The sequence below is a fragment of the Ambystoma mexicanum genome, chromosome 10 (genome assembly GCF_040938575.1).
Source record: "Ambystoma mexicanum isolate Mex_15411 chromosome 10, UKY_AmexF1_1, whole genome shotgun sequence".
Classification (NCBI taxonomy): domain Eukaryota; kingdom Metazoa; phylum Chordata; class Amphibia; order Caudata; family Ambystomatidae; genus Ambystoma; species Ambystoma mexicanum.
Genome location: NC_090932.1, coordinates 896,884,608 through 896,909,146, shown reverse-complemented (window position 1 = coordinate 896,909,146; position 24,539 = coordinate 896,884,608). Strand labels below are relative to the sequence as shown.

The 24,539-nt window shown below is 44.5% G+C and overlaps 1 protein-coding gene across 1 annotated transcript in view; it reads right to left on the bottom strand.

Moving 5' to 3' along the window:
• MCCC1 (methylcrotonyl-CoA carboxylase subunit 1) overlaps window positions 1-24,539 on the bottom strand; it is a 577,485-nt gene that overhangs the window by 535,671 nt on the left and 17,275 nt on the right. Inside the window, exons 4-6 of the mRNA XM_069618652.1 lie at window positions 15,734-15,829; window positions 11,376-11,497; window positions 8,408-8,555 (exon numbers count right to left, since the gene is read on the bottom strand). Of these exons, the coding sequence (XP_069474753.1) occupies window positions 8,408-8,555; window positions 11,376-11,497; window positions 15,734-15,829 (366 nt within the window). The remainder of the gene's footprint in view (window positions 1-8,407; window positions 8,556-11,375; window positions 11,498-15,733; window positions 15,830-24,539) is intronic.

Here is a 24,539-nt window from a genome sequence, read left to right as displayed (position 1 = left end):
CCACTGCATTGGACCACGTAGGTACCTTTCACTGACTCTCTCCAAATAACAAGTTTGTCTGAAGGAACCCCCATCTACATAGAAATAGTGACCACACTCTACTGTTAGTGTTCCTGTCGTTCGCAACCCATTATGTCGCTACATTTTTTATCCCCTTCCTCACCCTCCTCGTCACATTCGAACACCTTACACCCAGAGTTAAAGTCTCCGCCTAAGATTATAGGGCTCTGTCCATTTTAATTTTGCCATCTCAACAACTCTCCTCAAGTACATTCAGTGGGTTGTCTATATAAGAGAGAACAGGACTGAATTACATTTTCAGTAGCAGCATGTGTAAGGTTGATGAGCCACTGTTGTCCGCTATTATTCTCCGTTTCTTAATCTTGACTGCTGTGCCAACCCCTCACATCGGGCGGCCTCGTTCCCCTTTCTTGGCATTTTTGTTATTAACCATACACCCGTCTATTGTTGGTACTTCTCTTAACCATGTTTCTTGTAAGAAAAGTTGATCAAATTTCTCGAAAATCCGTTTTGCTTTTGTGTAAATCAGATTATATCTTTTACACTGTAGAATTGCTCTGACTTGTAGTATACTCTCTCCCGATACGCAGATTATGAGTCTTGTCGTACCACAAATGGTGAGTAATTTCTCTCAACCCATAGCTTAGATGCTGTGCACTGCACCGCCATTACTGAGGAGCCTGTCATTTCTGTATGTCCTCCCATGCATGCTTCGCAATAGTACAGAGACTACCATTGTTTTAGAGAGAGCGTCCTGCAACTTGGAGGTAAGAATTTTAAGCCTTTTTTTGATACACTAGTCCATGAGACACTGGACACAGGTAAGATTTATAAACCTTGATGCATATATTATATTGATCTATAGATACTGGCAAATGAGGTGCAATGCTGAACTGAAGACGTGGGCCATCCTAGACCCCACTAGTAGTCCGACTACTACCACAAGGTAAGGAGTTCAGCATTACATTAATTGACAATTGGAACAGCCTAAGACACATTGACACGTCCTATTACAATTTCATGTCACACATTTACTCCACTTTTAATATATATGTACACATTTGTCCTTTCACTTGTAGACACAGAAATACATTTGATTGTCCAAAGGATTGGTTACGTCCTGATGAAGGCCTTGATTGACAGGAGCAGCATCTAATGCTCTATAGACATCCGAAACACACGGTCGACTTTCTAAGCAGCAATCACTATACTGCAAACAAAGGGCAGGTCATAGAATAGAAGGACCAGCAAGCGTTCAAGTGTCCCCTTATGAGCCAGGGGCTCTATTGCACTTTATACATATATGTTGGATCTATGTTTATTTGGGTCTTATTTTGAAAACCATAGTTTTTTATGTTGGGAAATTTGAATAGATCTAGAGCTATGTTATATAAAATGTTGCAATGTCCATGTGTTGTCTGTGGACATATGTACATTATATGTTTTGTCTTTTGATATATGAATAAAATTATATTTTTTGAGAAACAATAACGATTGTCTAAAAAAATAGGGTGGAATATGTGTGACATGGAGGCCTTTTATTACCCTTCTTGTATATGCTCTGAATCAAGAACCGAAGGAGAACTCCTGCAGATCGTCATAGGAGCCAAACGCATCCTGCTGAAGACACGTGGATTGTCTTTGCAGCCATCCAGTATTGCCTCCAGCAAAGTCCTGGCAAAGCCCTTCTCTTTGTTCCGATTTCCTGAAGGCTTTCATCAGTGCTTTAAACATCCGGACCAGTAGGAATAATCAGCCCCGAACCCAGCTCCAGGATCCTGCCCCAGTAGGCAATCTGATTTTTATTATTATTTTTTTTAATTTTGTTTAAAGCACAGACGTAGCTCGAGAGCAGCAGAGCCCTGTACAGATTGTGGGTTAAGCAGCCCTCCATCCTCTTTTCCTTTGCAGTACGTGAGCAGGTGCAAGTGTATCTAGGTCACTTGGCCTAAGCCCCAGCCACTTGTCAATCACTGTTAAACTGTTGGTGTGTTCCCGTTTTGCCACCCTTTTTCTCTACTTAAGCAGCCCTCCAGACTCTTTTCCTTTGCAGTTGGTGAGCAGGTGCAAGTGGATCTAGGTCACATGGCCTAAGCCCCACCCACCTTCTTAGCCCTGCCTCTTCCTTTGAGCTCTTAACTCTTCGATCAAGGGTGTCTCTCGCATGGGTGTCCGAAGTGAAGTGCTGGCGAAGAAAAGGGCAATTCCTGTTCTGGTTGGATCTGGTCAGACCGGGAGGACCCAGGGACCGAAATCCTGCTCAGACAGGTAAGCACAAGCTGACATGCGTTTTCTCTGTTCGTCCCCACAAGCCATCCCCACCATCACCTGGCAATGCCAATGCCAACGACATTGCCCCTAAGGCATTGATTCCGGAATGCAGCAACCTCACCCACATTAGCCTCCAGTCCATCAGCACCCCTTTGCCGTCCTCAATATGGACGTTGATGCTCGCAGTACGCTCAGCTATCACCCATGCAGCAGACATCGCCGACCTCATCACTACACATGACCTTGACACCATTTTCATCACCGAGACCAGGCTGACACCAACCTCAACCCACATCATAGATGTCCTTTTCCCCGAAGCATCCAACGCAGAGACCAGCCGAACAAGACAGGTGGAGGTTCTCAGTCATCCACAAGACCTTGTGGCCCTGCACCAGACTTGACATGGACAGCATTAGCTTCTTCGAAGCCCTCTCCTGCCACTTCCCACTCTCCCTGGCGGACAGTCACCTTCCATCTCATCTGCAGACCACCCAAACCCAACACTGCCTTCATCAGAGACTTCACCGACCTGGTCACCACCATGTCCCTCACACATGGCAACAACATCTTCCTAGGCGACTTCAACCTCCCAGGCAACAAGGCCACCAAACCAACAAAGGAAGCTCTTCTATGCCTTCTTAACACCCTCTGCCGCACACAGCACATGAAAGACCCAACGCATGAGAAAGACAACACTCTCGACCAAATCATCACTGGACTGCCTTCCCTCCACTACAGCTCTCCTCTCCCACTTGACTGGTCCGACCAGGCCTTTCAACATCCTGCGCCCCACCCCAATCAAGCACCCCCAGCAGAAACCCATCAGACAAACCTTCAGGGCCTTCAAGAACTTCCCGGTGGAAGCCCTCACCAACCTCCACCTCTCATGGACCGAACACTCCTAAACGAACTGCGACTCTCTACTGGAAGCACTCAATGCCACCCTCTCAGCCTCCATCGACCGACACACGCCTCTGAAGCAACACACCTACAAACCGAAACCATCATCACTCTCGTACATGCAAGAACTCAACCTCAGCAAAACAGTCATCAGGAAACAAGAGAAAACCTGTCCCCACTTCAGGGCCGCAATTGACCTAGTACTCCTCAAGGAACTCAGAGCAACCCACCGACAACTAATCAACACAGCCAAGGCCTCCTACTATCAGAACACCATAGCAGAAGTCCACAACAAAATCAGAGCCTTCGTCAAAGCAGTCAAGTACTGCGTCAACCTCCTACCCGGCCCAGACATTCCACACCCCATCAGAAAATCCGGCGCCATCAACACCTTCTTCATCGACAAAATCAGCAAGATTCGCCAGCACATCATCCTCCCTTGTGCCCCTCAGAAGTGTCTTGGCTGCACACCTCAATAAGGGTCTACACAGATAGGGCCACATCACCCCAGCCCTCATAGACCTTCACTGGCTCCTACTGCATGCAAGAATCACCTTCAAGTGTTGATGGATCATCTATAAGGCAGTCACCCAACTACCTCTTGAGAAACTCAGCACCACCGGAGGACAGCACACCACCAGAAGCCAGGACACGTGCAGACTTGAAATCTGCTGCTGCAAATAGGAAAGGACCAGAAAACAAGCCTTCTCTGCCTATGACCCAAGACCATGGAACCTCCTCCCTGTCAGCAGCAGACTTGTCCACACTCTCCTACAATTCGGAAAAGAACTCAAGACCCACCTCTTCAAGGAGTCTCTCTTCCTCAACAGCTAAGCCATCATGTTGCCCCTGCACCACCTGTCTAGCTAGATGCCGTCTAACCCTCTCCTCCCCACCACCCTGTACAGCTGTACCTCTCCTCTGTGACCTCTATATCCTAACCCCCTGCTGTATGTGTTACGTTACCTCTGAAAAGCATTCCGTTACACATCTGTACTGTTGTATACCTATGTATATCGCTCTGTTGTGTATCTGTATTGTTGTATAACACACTGTTGCTTCTCGAAGCTAGGTCCGCGCTCAACAAATACCATAATTGTGTATATCTGTACTGATCAGCTCCCAAGGGGCATTTTTGTTGCATCTGTCGCAGACAAACCATTGTCAAAGGCACAGTTGCCCCATTACACAGCATAACACAAAAGCACACGTGTACCTGTTCCCCTTCCTGCTGTAAAATGACTTGGAACTGTCCACTGGAAAGTCATGTAGGTATGCCAGTGATCTTGTTGATACTGTATACTATAAAAAGTTTGTTGAGCAATGTCCTCCCTTGCATTAACTGCTGAACTGTGATGGGTGTGGACATCCAAAAAACAAGCAAATATTATGGGCCTACATTTAGCAGGAATCAATATCATCATTGTCGATCAGTATGATATATTCTCTGTCCATTATTGGCTGGTTTATAACCATCTTTCCAGTTTAATGCACCATTCTCTTGGATACAAACAATATTGCTCTCTCTTTTGGTATCCATTTTGTCTATGTCCACCAAAATCTGAATTCACAGCCCTTTCACAGTATTGCGCCCCTCTACCCTTTCAACAAATGGCAATTCTAGTCACCAATTAGTTCCCTCTACAAGATATCAGAGTAGCCCTTACCTGCGCTATCAGAACTGCCCTGGTTTTTCGGGCCAGCTGCAAGATTGTGTTAGGACCTGGCTATGGTACGTGGCAAGGAGAACAACATATGGGGTGCCATCAGCCGGTGCATGTATCGAACTGGTGCACCGCAGAGGACACGAAAGACAGTTATCCCCTACCGTGCACGCCGGGTGGCATGGCCCAGAGGGTCGAGCTACTCACCTTTTGGCAGCCTCCATTTTTCCATACCCATCACTGTTTGCGGGCCGAGAGATAACTCTCTCACTCCTCCACCATCTTCAATTTTGATTTCATTCTGTTTATACTACAGAAACAGCTCCCATCAGTAATCATGTTGCATTGTCACAGGAGACAAGATCTTCACTTATTATCTTGCTTAATCTTTCTGCTGTTTTGGCTCAGGATAACTCTCGTCTTCTGGATAACCATTCCTTATTTAGTGTGTCAGGATTTGGTACATCTTGACTTCCGTCTCATGTATCATGTATAGGCTAATCTCTCACTATGGTGTTCTAGAGGGGGCTGTCCAGTACCCTTATTTCGAATGGATTGTCTCCTCAAACGTATTCCTCGTCTATGACATGTAACGGCCACAGCTGCGCTGCGGTCATTACATGTCATAGATGAGGAATACATTGGTGGAACATCCAGTCGAAAGAACGTTGCCAGTTGGTAAGTTTATGTTTATTGAGTTTATATAGCGCTTTACACCAAAGCGTTTTACAGAACAACAACAACAGGTACAGTAATGAAGCATAATTTACAAACATGAAACAAACCAGTGGTACAGTATTTAGAACGATTTTGGACGCGGAAGGAGGGAGGAAGGGGGAAGGGCGGGGGCCGGGTGACCTCCCACGTTACTGTATCCAATTTGAGGTCATCGGGAGGCGGGGGAAAGGGGGTGGGCGAAGGAAGGGGGGCAGGTGTATGAGGGGGGAGAGAGGTAGGGAATGGAAGTAACTTGTTCTATTTATATCCCTCCACTTGTATCTCAGACCTCACACTTTGGCTCATCCCAGCCCTGTAACAACACATATATATATATATATATATATATATTAACCATCATATCGCACATAGCAATGCACAGTATTACAATTCCCAATTGGTGGCACAGTCCCTTTAAGAACACTTAATGAAATTATGAAATGCCAAATTCTGCCACAGAAATTACTTGCTACAAAATCGCTCATTTGAAAGTTACTTTTAGCTATGTTCCTGGGAAAATATCCAAGTTGTTAGGGAGTGTTTGGTATTGAGACAAGCTATGCTTTACCTACACTTTGCAAGTGAAAGTAATGCATCATGTACTCAAATAGTTGTTAGGATAGCAGAAATGGTAGAGAGACCTTTAAACATATAATGCAGAATTTAATTACCCAATTAGGACTTGGTTAAAAAATAAAAGAAATTTGATGTATTTGAGGCATATGCATGTTGGTGCAGGGACAGGGGGAGGGAAGACCGGTGTCAGCTTTTGGTTTCCATCTAGTATAGCCCATAAAATGGGTCCTAAGGAATGGAACGTTTGTATGTGGCCCACTGGGTTTATAGTGAATATTTCGAATAACATTTTTTTGAATGCAAAAATGTCAAAAAAATGAAGTTGAAAAAAAAATGTTGAATGTTTATTTTTTTTAATTTATTTTTTTAATGGGGGGTTCCCCCCAAACCCCTGTTTTTTTTCTTTAACACTTTATTTTTCTTACAAAACCCCCCAAAAAAAGTATTAAATAAAAAAATAATACATTCCAAAAAATGTTTGACTTTATTTTTTCGACATTTTTGCATTTCGAAAAAATGCATTCGACATATTGACTGGACACCGGCCCACTGCACTAATGTCCCAGTATATGGACCCTAGAACAGCCTGGGTACTATGTTCATTTACACAAGTGCCAATATTTTTGTTTTTATTTTACTCTGAGCACTTTTACACAGATTTTCAATTCTTTCAGTTGTTTTCCTTGATCACTCCTCTTCACACTTAAGTCTATGGCTCCCTTTCTGCCATCAAGTCTAGGATCATGCCATTCATTACACGTTAACCCAAAATAAAAATAATGTGGTTCATCCACTACCTACTGCTACGCTTACCCTGCTCAGATGACTATTTTTCCTTCCACCATCTTTGTCCAGCTAAGTCTGCTTGAAACGGGAGTTTCATTTACAATTTTTTTATTAACTTTCACAGAATATTGCTACATATTCACAGATACGCTGGCACATGTTGATCAAATTTGGTCTTGCAAGCATTTCATAGACAGGACATTTGTGTACTTATTTTGCTGCTATTGTGCCTTGAATATTCTCTGTTACTTTGTATTGCAACTCCCTTGCAATTTGTTTTTCCTTCGACTATTTTTCCCCCAATAGCTTGCTGTATCTTTCTGAAATCAGTTTCAGTTTTTAATGCACTGCCTACAGAAGTATTTGGGGCATCTACTCATATTACGCACAAATCCATGTTTATGTCCCTTCAAATTTATTTTGTAATTATTCCTAAAATTCGATTGGTCCCAGCTTTGTTCTCCATCTATTTTTCTATATTTGGCTTTGCCCACCTTGTAGTTGTGGAATCCACTTACTTCTGCTTTTCACTCCACCCCTTATCTGTCTCTATACTTTTTGCATTAACCACAAAACCTTTAGATAGGTCAGACAAGAAAGAAAAAAAGAACCACAAAACCTTTTCTTTGTAGTCTCCTTACTCGACAGGTTTCCTTCGGTGTAACTTCATTTTGCTTTTTTATCTTCACGAAACTATAAAATGAGCTAAATATATTTTAATTTTGGTGTGGGCATCTCTTTGGCAAAGAGTAATCTCTATAATTATAAGAAACCTGGAATTCAAAATCCGATAAAGCAGCCTGAGCCTATGGGGCCTCATTTTCCATACAATTCCCTCCAAACTTGATTACTGTGACTGCCACTGGGTCCCACAAAATTATCCCAGGACTACAAGTAAGGTAGCACCAGTGTACCAAATGTTTGGAGTCCAGAGGACTCCATGGCAATTTTGCGAATTTACAATAGTGGTGTTTCTGCTTTGGTAAATCTGCCAATTTATGGCCTTGAAGTGGAGGATTTACCCGCAAGCATCTTGCTGGGGGTAAATCCACATCTTCAAGACCAAATGTATCATTTGGTGGTGCAGTGTAAGTGGTAGTAATTCTTCTAATGGCAGAAAAAAGTGGCAGCAACAAAATTACCACCCCTTTTTTTCCTCACTGCCAAACTTGTAATATAGCCACAGACTTCAACATTAATATGCGTTTTATAAAATACGTTTCTTTAGACAGTTTGAAAGTGCTTTCATCCTCTCCGTTAGCAAGATGTATGGGAGGACTATCACTACAGACTGGATGAAACTGTGGCTAGAAATATGTGCATAAGAACCTATATTGCACATCCACGGATTTGATGCTATCATTCAAACTCTTTCTAGACGGGATATTCCATAAATGATCTTATGAAACTATTGAGAACTCACTCACACATTCTGAAAAAAAAGGATTAGCTGAAACAATATACGGACTTACTTTTCCACCTCCTCCACGAACGGCTTTAATCATTACAGGATACCCTATTCTAGCAGCCTGGTCCTTCAGATGCTGGTCTGACTGATCTTCCCCATGATATCCTTCGACGACTGGGACTCCAGCAGCAGACATTATATACTTGGATGTACTTAAAAAAAATGTAACAGATAATTATTAAAATTGACCACCAAACCGGAAATCGCATTTACTAAATGATGTTCCATTCATGTATAATAAAGGTTTGAAAACAAATCTGTTGTGCCTTGGTAAAAACCTAAAAAATACAGAAATTAAGCACTAAGAGCTAGTACAATGGCAGATTAACGCTGACCACTCTTTGTGGTTTCTGCACATTGAGATCGTCCGATTAAGAAAGTACAGATTTAGCAAACAACCATTAAAGTGTATCTCATTATCTCCATGTCCCTTTTCCTCATCAAGGCTATTTTCTTACCAACAGAACGTATTCCCAAAAATGTCCTTCTTTAATAAATCCTCATCTGTGGTATAAAAAGGCAATGACCTTACCTAGGCTCTCTGCTTGGCCTTTGTAGGTCTGCAATGCTGCACTTCTTCTCATCGTGCCTGCTGCCCATGGGTGGCACGTTTTGCTCCCTTAGCCTAACCCTGTAGACGGGCAGTGGATTGAGCTTCATCAAAAGCTAAGTGCACCAAATTAACCACTAGTGGCTGAGGCCCCCACTTCTCAGAGAACTTGGCCATGGTTGAAGAGGTTAAGAGTATAGCCTCCGTTTCTATGCCTCTACACGTTGCTGAACCAAAGTCTTCTGTTGGTCCAAGCTACACGCCATTGCGGTCATATGGAAGGCCGTTCTCGATTAAGGTATTTAAGAAGAGCAAACATGGACTTAGTCTCCCAGGTCACACTGATACTGCAATGGCGACAGACCGATGTTTGCCTAGAGTCAGCCGATGAGGTATAGAAACATGCCTACTCCATAGATATATTCTGGGGGCACTAGTACTTATAATTACTGTGTAATTTTATAATGTAGTGCATATTTTTCAATATACCAGTGGGATGTAGTCTCTGAGGGCAACTATTGGGAATAACTATATGTCACTGCAGGGTTATTTCCTCTCTTGACTTAAGTCTGCCTGCTAAGCTTTAGCTGTCTTCTTAGAGAGTTTGGCCTATCTTTTGGTTCAAACCCCTGTCTTGCCATTAGGCTAGATAATTTTACATTCCCTCACCAGAGGGATGTAGGAGAATTACAATAACAGGAATCATGGAGGAAAAGGTGTGTATGTGGTACAAATTGGCATACTGAAACCTCAGGGCAGTCAAACAACTCTCAAAAGGTTTCCAAGAAGACGCTAAAAGCTTCGTTACTTGATAAAACCCCGATGAAATCCACATGCCATTGGCACAGGCCTGGACAGACTTGTTGACTCTGCCATGAATATAATCCAAACGGGTCTTCAGGATGTTCAATAGGATTTCATGTCCACTGTGGTGAATGATGCAAAAAAGTAAACAAAGGCCAGGATAGTCTGTCCTCTATATCCCTGATGTTGAGTGCATCACTGTTAGGGGTGGTTCAGAAGACCAAACTAGTAGTCTAATAACAAGGTATCCACCAAGTGTGTGCAAAAGTGTGACTGAACAGTCTGGCTGCACTTCTAGAAGAGGACGGGCTGGTATCAATTGAGCATGCACATACACTCACACTCACAGACACGCACACAAAACATACCCACATTGTAGGTTTCGCATAAGGTAAAAAAAGAAGTTAAATAAGTAATAAGGGTAAATCCACAAACAACATGGTATGCATACAAATAGTAAAGTGTTTAAATGAACTCAACTCCCTCCAAAAAACTAGTGTAAAAGACAGTAAATACTTAACACTTTGCAAGTTTGGGGATGTAGAGCAGAAATAATGCTGAAAGGGAATGTAGAACTAGTTTGCCTGCTGTGCTAATATTATCCTGCCCATCATACCCTGATGGCAACCATATATGAATATATGTAAATTGCATTCAGATAAATAATATCCCAGGGCCACACTGCACACTTTACGTACGTCTCTGTGTCATCAAATGTCCCCTATCTCATCAACCCAATACGCTTGCACTACCCGGCATGCCTACACTACCCAGCTCAACTGCACCAATATCATTTAAAATGTTAAAGGTGCCATGAGAGGTGACTGCCTTTAGGGTCTCTATTTCTACTTACTGTATGGCACTTAAGTGGCTGACCAAGCAACAAAACACAAATTACAGGGATCAAAATTAAGATTTGATAAGCAGGCGCTAATAGCAGCTCCTAAGTATCCAGCATCAACCAGTAACGACCAAGAGCTACTACTGCAGGTGGCATAGTGTTCCGCAAATCTAACTTCTACATAAGATGCAAACATTCACTTTGTTCATTGTGTTTTGAGGTTGTATAAATTGTGTCCTAATGTTTATTTACAGATTGTCCCAAACGTACAGAGTTAATTATAATTGATCTTTTGTATAATTGTTCTTTTATAACGCACTTAATACCGGAGCACAGCTTCTTCATGTGAGACCGGGATTCAAACTTGTGCTGCTATTCATTGTGTTGCTTCCAAGACAAACACATTGCCGCTGAGCTATCCTCCCGGTCCTAAATACACACTGGTGTGCTTGTTGGGCATCAAATGTCTTTGGGATCCAAATGTAGCTCTGGGTAGCTGTTGGTATAAAGCTAACCAGGCTCCTGTAGGCCTTAAGCAGGAGCTAAATACATCCGAGCTCCCCTCAATTTCAAACCCCGAATTACAGTATATCGTGTCTGCTCAGGCTCCATCTTCTAATTAATCAAAATACAACCAGTGGGTTCCTTGTTGAATATTAACTCAAAGATGGCATGCAGAATAAGAAAAAACGAATTAACATGTAAATTGGACTGAGCTTCCACATCAATTCCATACTTGCCAATCCCAGTACATGAGTGGCATCAATACTACTGTACCTCTTAATGCCCATATCTCTGATGGCAGACGAAGGAGGACCTATGAAGATGATTCCTTCCTGCTTACACATTTCTGCAAACTCTGTATTTTCAGATAGGAACCCATAACCTGGATGGATGGCCTAAGGAAATGGAAAAGGAGGTTAATACTGCCATGGAAACTACAGTCTAATGGACAGAGGCTTTTCTCATAGTTAGGACCATGACACTTGCAAGACGTTCATGAATAAAAACACACTCCTGGGCCGGCACAAAATAAATCATCACAACCTGAAACATTTCTAATGCCTGTTTGGAAATTTTTTTTTAAAAAAATCATATTCAGTGTGAACTGAGATCATCACATTTACTATTTGAATTTGTATGAATGTATGCCTGTCCATCGATTCATCAATTCATCAGTCCATAGATTCCACAAATAATCGTACGTACCCAATGCTTTTTTGGCAAATCATCTATGCATATACTGAACTGAACTTCATTAGATCCTCGAAACGTGCAAAGGTTTGTCTGACTTTTTCTATAAAAGTGGAGAACTACATTTCTTATACAATGAAGGAATTTATTGTGAGATCGGTGTCCAGCTCCCGAGAGATTGCTAAATTAAAAACACACATTTTAATTTAAAGAGTAGCACAACAAAAAGACTTTATCCAATAAGGAAACTGTGCCTTAACCTTAGCTATAAAGCGAGTGACTATATGTACCTGGGTCATGACTAGCTGCAATTATGTCCAGAATAAGGCTCAGTAACATCAGCATTAGTTGTTTAAAGGGGCCAATTGAAAGCATCTATTATCTACACTTTAGAGCTAAGCAAGGTGTGACAAATCTAAGGAATTCGTCCCTTCGCCCCAAGGGGGGAGTCCCTTCATATGAAGCTAGGGAGGTGAGCCCGCTTTCAAAATACCCTCCATATGAGCAGAGGCAAGTGGGACCTCACCGGGAGACTCCTCCTTAGGTGACAAGAACTCCCATTCCCGTGAGGAACTCCCTTCAGTGACACACACTATGGCATACATGAGATGTTCTAAAATTCCAGAAACCTTTTTACTTGCAAACTGGGAAGAAGAAACTCTACAGAGATGCCATTATTACGCTGAAAAGGAATAGGTCCCTTTAAATAAAAACAACCAATCCACTGAGATAAGTACATTTTAGAACATAACCTTGAGGGAGAGAAAGAGAAAGAACCTTGAGGGAGAGAAAGAGAAATCGAAAGAGAAAGCGAACGCAAAATAGCAAAGCAGGCATCAGCACTGGAAGGCCTAAGTGACGACACCTGCAGGATGTAGGAACCAGAGAGCCCACGAGTTGCAAACTTTCTCCAGCATATGGGGTGATCACCAACTCTGCAGCGTGGCAACAACGAGAGAATGTAGCAGGGCAGGAGCACGCAAATAGATGGTGGCGGGACCTCAGGGAAACATCCCTGGTGGACCAACGGTTCAAACAACTCTGCCAAGACCATTGTGAAGGGGTAGCCTGAAGGCACCCAGTCCACATGCAAATACCGAAGTGAGACAAGTACTAATTTGGAAACACAGATAATCTTTACGCAAGTAAATAGAAAGAGTGAGAGTCCAAGAGGGGAAACTATTGTGAAGTTCAATACTGAGAGAGAAGATCTCATGTTTGTAATACCCTGTGAAAAGAGAAAACAATCTAAACTGAATGCAAAGTGCGATAGCTCGAAAGCAGAAGCTATACACTCGGAAAAGGGAAAGAATCTAAACTAAATGCAAAGTGTGACCATTCGAAAACGCACATTTTTAAAACACTGAAGGAAGAGAGAAACGCCAGTGACCATATTACCTTGGGAAAAGGCGCTAACAGCGCAACAGATACAAGGTTGGGCAGGCCAAACTGAAGTGAACAATAATAAAAGGAAGGGGGATAACAACCCCAAGGCAGAATACAAGCAAGAGTATATTGAGAGCTACAGTCAAGAAAGTGAAACATGTAATAAACCTGCAATGGAGATCCCAAAAGGGAGACGGAAGTTCTCAAGCCCATTGGAAGAGTTACAGAGACTGATCAAAGAAGTTATGAGAAGATATTTAAGAATCCTATACTAATTAACAGACTGAAAATATAAGTATCCAAAGGAGAAGGGAGTCATTCTCCAAGCCTAGGTTTACCACGGCCGACTGAAGAGCAAATCAGTTAATAAGTTAGGTAGGGAACTCCCATAGTGATAGGGAAAGTTAGGCCATAAATATTCTTATTTTAATAAATCATCCTGACAATGTCACCTGAGGGTCTGTGTCTTCTGCGAGGAGTCAGAAATGAGGGACAGACACAAAGTTCTAATTTTGAAGATCAGCCTGTGTCAAGTCATTAAACCTATAAACTGTCCTTGTGTCCAAATCATTCTAATCTGGCTCTCACACTAGAAATGAACAACTAAGGGTGCAAGGAAAAGTGTCTAACTTTTGGTTGGCAAGAAGTGTTCATAATCAAAGTAAATAGATAAATCCAACAGACAAGTAAGTATTTTCCAAGGAGAAACCCTTGGATCCAGAGGGTGGTTCCCTTCCCCCTGGATATTTAGGTAGAATGGCAAAAGTGTCTCTTTCAAACAAGTTTCTTTTGGCTCTTGAAGTTAGTTTTAGAAAGCTATTATGCAGACAATAAGTTCTGTATCATTTAACTCTTCAATGGTTTCTTTATACTAGTTTCATAACAGTTCTTATTCAAAAATGAGAAATTCCACACAAGGTTTTCTTTACCTTATCCTGTACTTTGGCTGATTACCTGAGGTGTTTCTTTGTCAGGAATCGTCTTGTGAAACCTTCAGATTTCCTGGTGTACACCCCCTGCCAGGTATCTTGTCGCACTATCAAAATGTCCTTGTTCAACTTCGAATGCCTGATCCTCCTTCATGCGTTACCTAGTTTCCCTGGTATACTTTCTCTGCCAGGTGTTTTACAACATGGGTACATTTCCTTCTATAACTTTAGTAGACACCCTGGTATACTCCCCTGCCAGGAATCCTTGTATGGGTTCTTCAGATCCCCTGGTATACTCTGCTACCATATCTTTCCAGAATTTTGAAGTTTGCATTCAATTTCATAGTGCCTGGCCTATTTGACTGCCACACCTTCCTCTTTGGACTTCCGAGAAACCCTGGTATACTCCTCTGCCAGGTATCTTGCCACAATGTATCCCTTCGCTGCATTTCTATTTTCTTGCTTAAGGTAATACTTGTCCCAACTTTCCCCACATTGAATCTCCTACATAGGGTTTTCTTCAAGTTTTGTTGTTGTACTTCATCTTGTCGATATTCTAATACTTTTAATTAATGTACTTGCTTACATGCCTATCGGTACGCCCTGGGGTCCCCAATGGCTCTGGGCAGACTCAACAGTGATTTGCAGTGTACTGCAATGTAGCTCCCTCCCTGAGACAGCCTCTTGTCATGCTGCAGACCTTCCTCCAGCATTTCTTTCAGCTCTGTACTAACCTGTCGGCTTCTCACTCTGACCTGAACTGGAGAATGCTGCCTTCTCAGTGGTGCTCAGACGGTCCACTAAAAAGGTGCCTGCAGCGTCTCTCCTTCCTACGTGCCAAGGCGGCATATGACTCTCGCGTTTGCAAGCTGCTGTATGGATGTGCCTGTTCTCTCGACTTGCTTTGGCACAGTCCTCTCCCATTCTGCCTGCATTTTGAGTGTGGATTCCATTTTGGGGTTTCTTTCAATCTACATCAAGTCCTTCCTCCTCTTCCTCGTCTCAGTACTTAAAGCGTTATGGGAGTTGAAGTCCACAGAGATCATGGGATTTTTAAATTGAGGTTGTTTAGAAGTCTTACTTAGAAAAACATCAGAAACGGGAGATGTTGTACATATGTTATGTATGTTTGAAGCATGAATGAAACTGTCTAGAGTGAATTAAAAGTAAGGGGTTTTTGGGTTCTACAATAGAGAGGATTTATGGGATAACAACAATGAAATATTTTTTAGAGAATTTCAAATATAAAATGTAATTTTAAAGAAGAAGCATCTTTGCTGCAATCTATACATTAAAATGATGGAATCTAGTCTGAACTGCTCATTTAGCAGTGAAGGAAGTGTCAAGGCTCTATGCATTTGTCGCTCCCTATTTCCTTGTGAGTACTGGCTTTCTTTGAGGGACTGAAATGGGGGTGGGGGAGTTGACTCCTTAACTGGAGTCCTTACCTGAACTCCGAAACTGATGAAATGGTATTACCATCCAACAGCACACAATTTTAGACTGTTGTATAAATGCAAAGTTAAAAAAGTAAACACACAAGCCACAGTGGCAGTATTTGCATGGACCAATTTCAGAACAATATCAACAATCTTTAGGAAAGGTTGGATTCAAGGATGGATGTACCTGTGCTGCTGACTTTTTTGCTACATCCATAATTTTGTCCATTGCAAGATAGCTCTGCTGGGAGGCAGCTGGACCAATTAAGTATGCTTCATCAGCCTGCAAAGGAATGACACATATAAAGTGCATTAGCAACAAGTCACCATTCTTAAAAAAGAAAAACAAATATGTCATTCGTACAAGACCGCCATATTATCATAAATGTTTACATTACTACAATATTTATACCTGCTAGAAAATTGCAGACAGAAATGACAACATTATATGGTATGGAAGAATCATTTTTCTGCGAATAGCTAAACATTGACTAATCAAGATAAATGCATGGAAAATAGAACTCTTGTTGGGACCAATGTATGGTTCCCCTCAACTTCATGGCTGGTTTGGCAACACTCAGCGATAATACTTGGTTTCATGGGTATTACCCACATTTGCTGAATGACAGTTTCACCCAAAAATAGGTGGTTGCATTTTTTACCCACTTTTTTACTTCAAAATTATAGAGGGTAAGTTATATAGCGGGGGAGGTTGGAGGGGGCAGAGATGCAGGTGTCTCACCCCGCTTTTGTGGTAAAATCAGCCCAAAAATAATCTTTTAAATATTAATAATAAATGCATAAATAAAAAAAATAAAAAAATTTAAAAAGAAAAAAATAATAATAATAATCGGTAAACCTCCATACATCCATTTCATTCGAGGTGCTGCCTGTATATTCAAATGCTTTAAAACCCTACATTACATTTGCACAACTATGGTCCGTAAGGGCTGCAACAAATCATGTATATAGGATATTTGTTAGGAAAGATGTTTCTTTTTTCCACTTTACTTCCATTCACATCAAATGGAACCCTCAGCATTTCTCTATGGCTTGAATCCTAAATGAACCTTTGAAGGTAGGTAGTCTTTTTTGTAAACCTTTTTTATTGATTTTTGTAATAACAACATAAAAGAAACACATTTTACTCCAGTCTTCCCTCCACCCCCACCCGCCCCACCTCTCCCCTCCGAGGCAGATAGTTCCATTTTGTGCAGTTCACTCTAGTTCCAATTGATGTGTGGTACGCAAGCATATTTCTTAATACAGACCTCGTCCAACAGCTGAATAGCGGTCATGGGTACCTCCTAGTCCACTGCGATGACCGCTGTGCTAGGTTCACCCGACGTACAATATGCGTATGGTGTGTGGGTAAAAGTTATTTTTAAAATCCTCATTCAAAAATGTCAAGACTTCCTCCCAGTCCATTGCAAATTTCGGTTGTGTGCCCTGCAGCGTATACTCTACTGCTGTGAAGTGCCAAACCTCGAAGAACCAGTTGTGTTCCGTGGGACGGTCCACCGCCTTCCACTTCTGCGCTAAAACCAGCAGTGCAGAAAGGGATAGGATTATACACACTTTCTTGGTGGGTTTTGCACACTGGTTCCAACCTTGTATGTGTACGCCCAATATCCCCTCCCCTGGACCCTGTTGCGTATTAGTGAGGAAAATCGCGTGCATATGTTGATCAATTTGTTCCCAATAGGTCTGCAGTTTACTACACCCCCGTCAGATGTGTATCCAGTCCCCATTCTCTCCAGCATTTCCCCAAAGAGTTGGGGTAGATTTGTTTCAATCTCGACGGAGTGTAGTGCCACTGCATCATTGGGCCTCATTACGAGTCTGTAACACCATTCCGCCTCTGTGATTGCCAGAATCACCAGGGCAACACAACCCCAGTGACCCGGTAGTTCCAGAGGCGGAATTCTGTAAAACCCCATTCCCATGGAGTCCCATAGGACTCCATGGGAATCGGGACCATGGAAACACCGGTTCCGGCTATGACAGAGCCGGTGTTTCCATGTCCACCTGCAGGCGGGTGGTGTAAATCCCTCCAATTCAGACCTGGCGGGAGTGACACCTCCCGCCTGCAGGACTCTTAATCAGCCGGTCTGGAAACAACGGTGGCAGCGGTTTTACCGCCACCGTTTTTTCCGGACCGACAGGGTCGTAATGAGGCCCATTATCTTGTACCAGAATTCCCTGATCTGGAGTGCTTGTGTGAGTTTATTGATGCCGTGCCATAACTCCTCCCAGATGTCCTCCTGAATCGGTTTCCCTAGCGTTTGTTCCCAGGCCTTCTTGTATCTATGGTGACTGATTGAAGTGGTGTGATTCGCTCTTAGGTATAGCTTGTATATATTGGAGATGAGGCACTATTCCCCGGGGTCTGCTGTGAGAAACTTTTCAAATGTGGTTAGGGATATACTCGCCCCTGCCCTTATTTTGGGGTTCATTAGCCAGTGGCGCAGTTGGAAGTATTGCATTCTGTCAGATTCTGCTAACCCCAATTCCTCTTTGCACTGAATGAAGGACTTTATTCCGTGCCTTGAAACATGTCCCCTATTTTGGCATATCTTGCCTCCTTCCATTTTCTAAACCAGCCCCCAGGGATACCTGGAGTGAATTCTGGATTTCCACAAATGGGTGTACATGGAGAGGGGAAGGTGGTGAAATGTTTATCTCTCGATAGCCTGTCCCAAGGATGCTCCACCAATGCGGTGATGTCAGATTTATGCATATTAGGTGGCTGATTATCTTTATGAAGCCGTAGTACTCCCCCCCCGACCCCCAATGGCACGCCCACTATTGCCTGATCCATCTGTCGCCATATATTCCCCCTGAATCCTTGGCTAGCCAGTCTTTGATTACCCTAATCTGGGCTGCCTTGTAGTATGCTCCGAGGTTTTCTTTTTCCATATATATGCGCAAATGTGCTTGTATAGGGCGCGAAAGCTATCGGAAGGGCTCTGAATAAATATAAGAACTTCGGGAGGAACGTCATTTTTATGGCGTTGATTCTGCCTAACCAGGAAGTGGAGAGCGGCCCCAGGTATGGAGTTGCCTTGTGAGCTGGTTAAGTTGAAGTTGCGGGGGGTAATTAGCATTAAAGAGACCCTTAATCGTTGGGGCGATCTGTATTTCCAGTACTGTTAGATTTGATTGCACCCACCTGAATTGGGAGGATGCTTGGGCTTGTGTCAGTTCGTCCCCACGTATCGTCAGGTTCAGTAGCTCTGATTTGGTCAGGTTGACTTTTAATACCGCTACTTCCCCAAACCTCTGAACCTCTGAATGTGTTATTATTGCTGGGAGCGAAGTTCCTGGTGCCCCCAAGGTAAGCAACATGTAATCGGCATACACTGATACTTTATATCCCCCCCCACGAATGGTATGCCCCTAATGTCAATGTTCAAGCATATGGAGGCTAGGTACGGTTCCAGATAAAGAGCATATAGAAGGGGTGACAGGGAGCACCCCTGCTTGGTACCTCTACTAAGGTGGATCTGCGGCGAGAATTCTGAATCAACTAAAATACGGGCCGATGGGTTGCAGTAATTGGCTCTGATCATGGCCAGGAACCTTGCTCCCATTCCTCGCTTCTCCATTGTGTTGAACAGGAAGAAACATTCCACCCGGTCAAACGCTTTTTCAGCGTCTAAGGATAGCAGGACAGCTGGGGTGCCTTTTTTCTGCGTTTTTTCCAGAATGTGGCATACCCTTCTGATATTGTTGTGCGTCTGTCTCTGCCGAATGAACCCAGATTGATCGGGGTGGATGAGTTGCGGCAGGAGAACCCTCCAGCCTGCTGGCCATGACCCGGTGTAGATTTGAGCATCGATATTAATCAACACTATTGGTCTGTACGAGCCGCATTGCGTGGGATCTTTATTTGGCTTGGGGAATAATAGAATGTTTGCTTCCTCTATCGTGGGGGTAATCTTCCCCACCTCTGCAAAGGTGTTGAAGAGCGTTGTTAGCTTGGGGGCTAAGATATGCTGAAAGGCTTTATAAAATTCTGGAGTGTACCCGTCCGGGCCAGGAGCTATTCCTGAGGGGAGATGTTTGATCGCCCGCAGGACTTCCTCTTGTGAGTTGCACACTTCTAGAGCCTCGCTATCAGCTCTTGACTTCTGGGGCAGTGGGATTGAGCTAAGGGAATCCCTTTGTTTAACCAGATCTGGATTGTCAGAACTATATAATTTATCATAGAAGGTGGCAAACTGGGCCGCGATATGCAGGGTAGTGTGAAGTTTCTCGCCCTGTGGGGAAGTTATCCCAACGATCGTGTGAGCCGCAGCCTTCTGCTTTAGCTGTCTAGCCAAGAGCCTGTCTGCTTTATTGGCGTGCAAATAGTATTTAGGTTTACCAGCCCATTCCGCTTTCTTTGTTTGGAGCATATTCAATTGCCCCTTAATGTGTTGGAATTCTTTACGTACAGCTCGAGGGGTTACGTGTCATCCTTTCCATTACGTCCTGCAGAGCCTATTGTAACTGGCCTCTGGGCGATGAGATCCCCTCTAAGGTTAGCCTTGAAGGCGTCCCAGATTGTTGCTCTGCCACCCCTGATCCTCCATTTAGATCAAAGCATTCCCTAATCGTTGTTTCTACGTCCGCTCGTAGCGCCACATCAGACAGGACGACTCGCGGAAAAAACCATCGCCAGAGACCTTGCCGGGGTAATTTACTTTTAATCGATTGCAGGATTGTTGCGTGGTCTGACAGGGTGACTGGTAGTGTATGAATGGAATGAATGTTGCCCACCAGAGTTGTGGTTCCCCAGATGTAGTCTATTCAGGAGACGTTTTGGTGGACGTGTGAATAATACGTGTACCCTGGGTCAGAGCCCTTCAGTGCCACCCACAGATCTGAGAGTGTTAGGTGTGCCATCTTATTCAGTATGGCCGGTGTCGGGTGCTTGTGGGCAATACGGTATGTTACTTCTGTACCGTTGGGGGTCCCATACTAGGTTAAAGTCCCCTGTCAGCAGGATCTCCCCCTGTGCAAATCCCTCCAGGTCTGCCAGTGCCGCCCGGAGGAACCCGTCTTGCACAGAGTTCAGGGCGTAGACCGTGGCCAGTGTAAGTGTAAGGTTGTCTATTGTCAGAGTAATAAAAGCATATCTACCTTCCTTGTCTGTTGTCATTGCTATAATTTGGGCAGCGCGTCCCTTCCGGATTCCTATCAACACCCCCCTCGTTTTGGACTCCGCATTCGCTTGTGCGATAATGCGAAACCCCCCTCACCCCCCCCGAGCATGATGCAGTTAGCGTCCACTTTCCTGATGCGTGTTTCCTGCAGAGTGATGATGTCCAGTGTGTGCTGTGTGAGGAACTTTTCTAATTTATTACGCTTCACTGGGGTATTAAGCCCCCATATATTCATCGAAAGGAGTTTAATTGTGCTAGCCAGTGAGTTTGTATGTTAGGAACTTTGTTTGTCTGGACCGGTGGAACCTTGGGCTCTGCCCCAACTTGTGCCTCTGCCCCCCTCTCCTGTACCCAACAACCCCTCACCCCAACTTAAACCTAGCATCCACCCTCCAGCCCCCCCTTGCCCTGAGGCAGGTCTGTTTGCCTATGCAGGCCCCCCTCATCTCGAGCAGGGGCGAGACCCGCCTGGATTTCAAGGGCTGTCCTGCAGGGGAACCAAAACCCCCTGTCGGAATCCAAGAGAGTGGCTTGTGCGCCCCCAACCACCCTCCTTCATGGTAAAGTTGTAAGCACTTGTTAGATCCTTCCTGTGGAGCACAGACTTAGTTTGTTTGCGGCCGAGTTGTTGCCCCTTGGGCATCTTCCTGGGTATTTGTAAGGGTTGGGCCCTTCGGGGAAGGGGCACGGAGGGCCTGTTGCAGCTCCTTGTCACTTTCGACCATTCCCAGGGTCTAGGGCGCAGTGGTCGGCTTATTGGCTGCCCCCAAACCATTGAAGCATTCTCCTCCTCCTCCAGGTCCATCAGCTGAAGCCCTTCCTGCGGCAAGGTGATCCTGTGTTCACCCTCCCACTGAAAGAGCAGTCAGAAGGGGAAGGTCCATCTATCCTTATTTGTTTTTCCTGAAGGAACCTGAGAATTGGCGCCATTTCTTTTCTTTTTAGGAGGGTGGTATGGGCCAAATCCTGATATAGGTGTAGCTCGGTTCTGTTGTAGTAAACTGGTTCTGCCGCCCTGAGGATTGCTTCCTTCTTAGGAAATCTGGCCAGCGCGATTACCACGTCTCGTGGTCTGGCGCCCGGTTCTTGACGTTTTGGGCTGATCCTATGGACCCTGTCGATTGGAATGTCACCCTCCTGGCCGCTTCCCAGAAGGGTCTCGAATATTTGGGTGGTTGTGTTTCTCAGGTCTTGGTCCAAGACCATCTCTGCCAGATTCCCGATTTGAATGTTTTGAGACAGGTTCTCCAGGTCCTCGCACTGTTGCTCGATGCTGTGGGAGACTCTTGCCAGTTCTTCCAATGCTATATCCATTTTCTGGGTGTCCTCCACCACCTCTTGCCCTTCGCCAATAGGATCGCCGTTCTCCCCCACCTGCCGTTTTAGTCCCGCCAGAGGTCAAGAATTGTTTTGGGAAGTCTCTGCTCCAAAGGCGAATACAGTCCACAGGAAGGAAGTGGGTTTCTTGCAAGAAAATTACTTATCTCTCCAAATCTCTCAGCCATCTCAGGACAGACTTTCGTTTCACTGGGGAGTTCAAACCTTTTACTTCAGTGATTCAAAGCCCACATTTTGGTGAGGTACTGTAGAATGTCCCATGATGTCCTCTTCCATGGCGGGGGAGGGGGTTAGGCGACGAGTCGCCATCCAGGGTTAGAATGTATCCGGCATCATGCTCCAACCGAAGTTTTAACTGAACGAACGAACAACAGAAATAGAACCACAAAAAGGAACGCCAAAACATAAAGCTGTCAAAAATGTAGGGCAAGAAGCACAAACCACCATTAGGTGACATCACACTTGTGGCAGGCATGGGCTGCAAGAAGCCCATCTTGAACTCAGCATTGCCTGGCGCTTTCCCACTGCCAGCTGCCAGGACTTTAGACACCAATAGGAAGTCCCCTTGGTGCTATCGCAGCCATGGATCAGGTCTTTAGAGGTGGTTTCCCTGGATTACAACCTTTATGGACTCTCAACCAGGCGGCGCGCTGCATCTTTGGTTAAACGCTTTCAGCTCCCACCAGAGTGCCAAGCGGGGAGCCATCTCCCTTATTGGTGAAGAGGAGTTCATGATCCTCTCCGCATCCTCCAAGCAAGCGATTGTTTGGGAGATCCCCTTGAATGTGAACTGCAAGGAAGTGGGAAATAGCCAGCGGTACTTGATCTTCTGGTCACGCAAGAATAAAGTTAATGGCGGCGAGCTCTGTTTTTAATTGGAGCAGTTGCTAGGTCCTGGAAAATCTGCAGGGGAGAGCCCTGGAACGTCAGCTCATCTCAGGTACGACCCACCACCAAGATCTCTTGCTTAGTACTGAAGAAATGGACTTGGGTGATCACATCTGGAGGATACTCAGGTACCTACCCCCTGTGGTTACGCAATCTATGAGTGCGGTCCAATAGGAGCATTGTTTTATCAATATGTGGCAAGAGAGTTTGGAAGAAATCCCCTATATACTCAGTTAGGGCTTGGTCTGGGACCAATGATGGCACTCATCTAATACACAGATTCTTTCTTCAGGCCCTGTTCTCTATGTCCTCCCGTTTGTATTCCAGGATCTCGTTCCTGCTCTCTAGAGATCAGATTTTTTGTTGTACATCCAGCAGAGTAGTTGCATGGTCCAGGACTTGTTCCTCCGTGTCCCCAATCTTTGTTCCACATCCACCACTCTTTGATCTATATGCTCTAATATGGTGGAAATCCCGGACATGGAGTCCGTAATTCCGGTTTAATGTCCAGCTTGAAGGATTGAATATCCTCCTTAGTAGCTAGTTGACCCGGTGGGCCTTCCTGGGCCCAAGGTGAAGATATTGCCAGGTCTAGCTTCCTTCCTTTATCTGCAGGCAGTAGCATTGCGAGTTCTGCATTTTTTAGGGCCTTGTGTTTTGACATGATGATTCGTGTTGCAGGGGTTGCCCACTACAGCGACGCTAGACATGCCCAAGCTGTGGGGTTTATCCCGGTGCCCAACCACTAAAGGTCTCTGGGTGCTTCGGGGTTGGGAGGCTATCTTATCACATCAAGGACCGGTGGGGATTTATTGTAGAGATCTGCAGTGAGAGTTCCCAGTTGGAGGCAGCAGATTGTAGGCAGAGTGTCAAAGACACCTGCATTTCTGTAACAAATGTTATTGCGCCTTCTTGTACACATGATATCATATGATATGATATGATATGATACGATATGATATGGCATTTGTAACGCGCCTATACACAAGTGTTTCAAGGAGCGACGAGGCAGGGAGGGGGGAACAAGGGGAAGACAGACAACGATCCTACTAGGCCAGGTGTCATTCAGATCGCGCAAGTGCAGGGGTAGGGGGAAGGGAAGAAGTGCAGGGGGGGGGGAGGGGGAAGTGCAGTACAAGCAAGTAGAATAAAAATAAATAAATAGGGCCAGCTGGTGGCAAGTGCAAGGTAAGTGCAGACAAGAGCTGGGAAGGGGGGGGGGCTGTAGGGATACAGAGACAGTCCCGCAGTGCAGGGGTTGCCAGGGAGGCAGTGCAAGTGGAGAGTGGCTGGTCCCAGGACCGATCATGGTGTGATCGAGTCATTACCAGCCAATGCTACCCCCGCTAAACTTCCATGGTGCATCAGACCTTTTGAAAGTAGTAAAGGTTCCCGCTGATCCTTGTCCAACGGAAACGCTTTACTCCTTTAAGAATGCAGACCTATGGCCCCGACTTTAAGTGCGTAAATCATTAGTTAGCACTCCGTCAGTATAAAAAGTATATAGACCCTCCACTCACCCCTTCTTTAGGTGGAATTCACTGCAGCAATGTCTCTGTATTCTTTTGAATCTCTGCAGCCTCAGGCCGGGTTTGGAGTTTGATCTGAATCCGAACG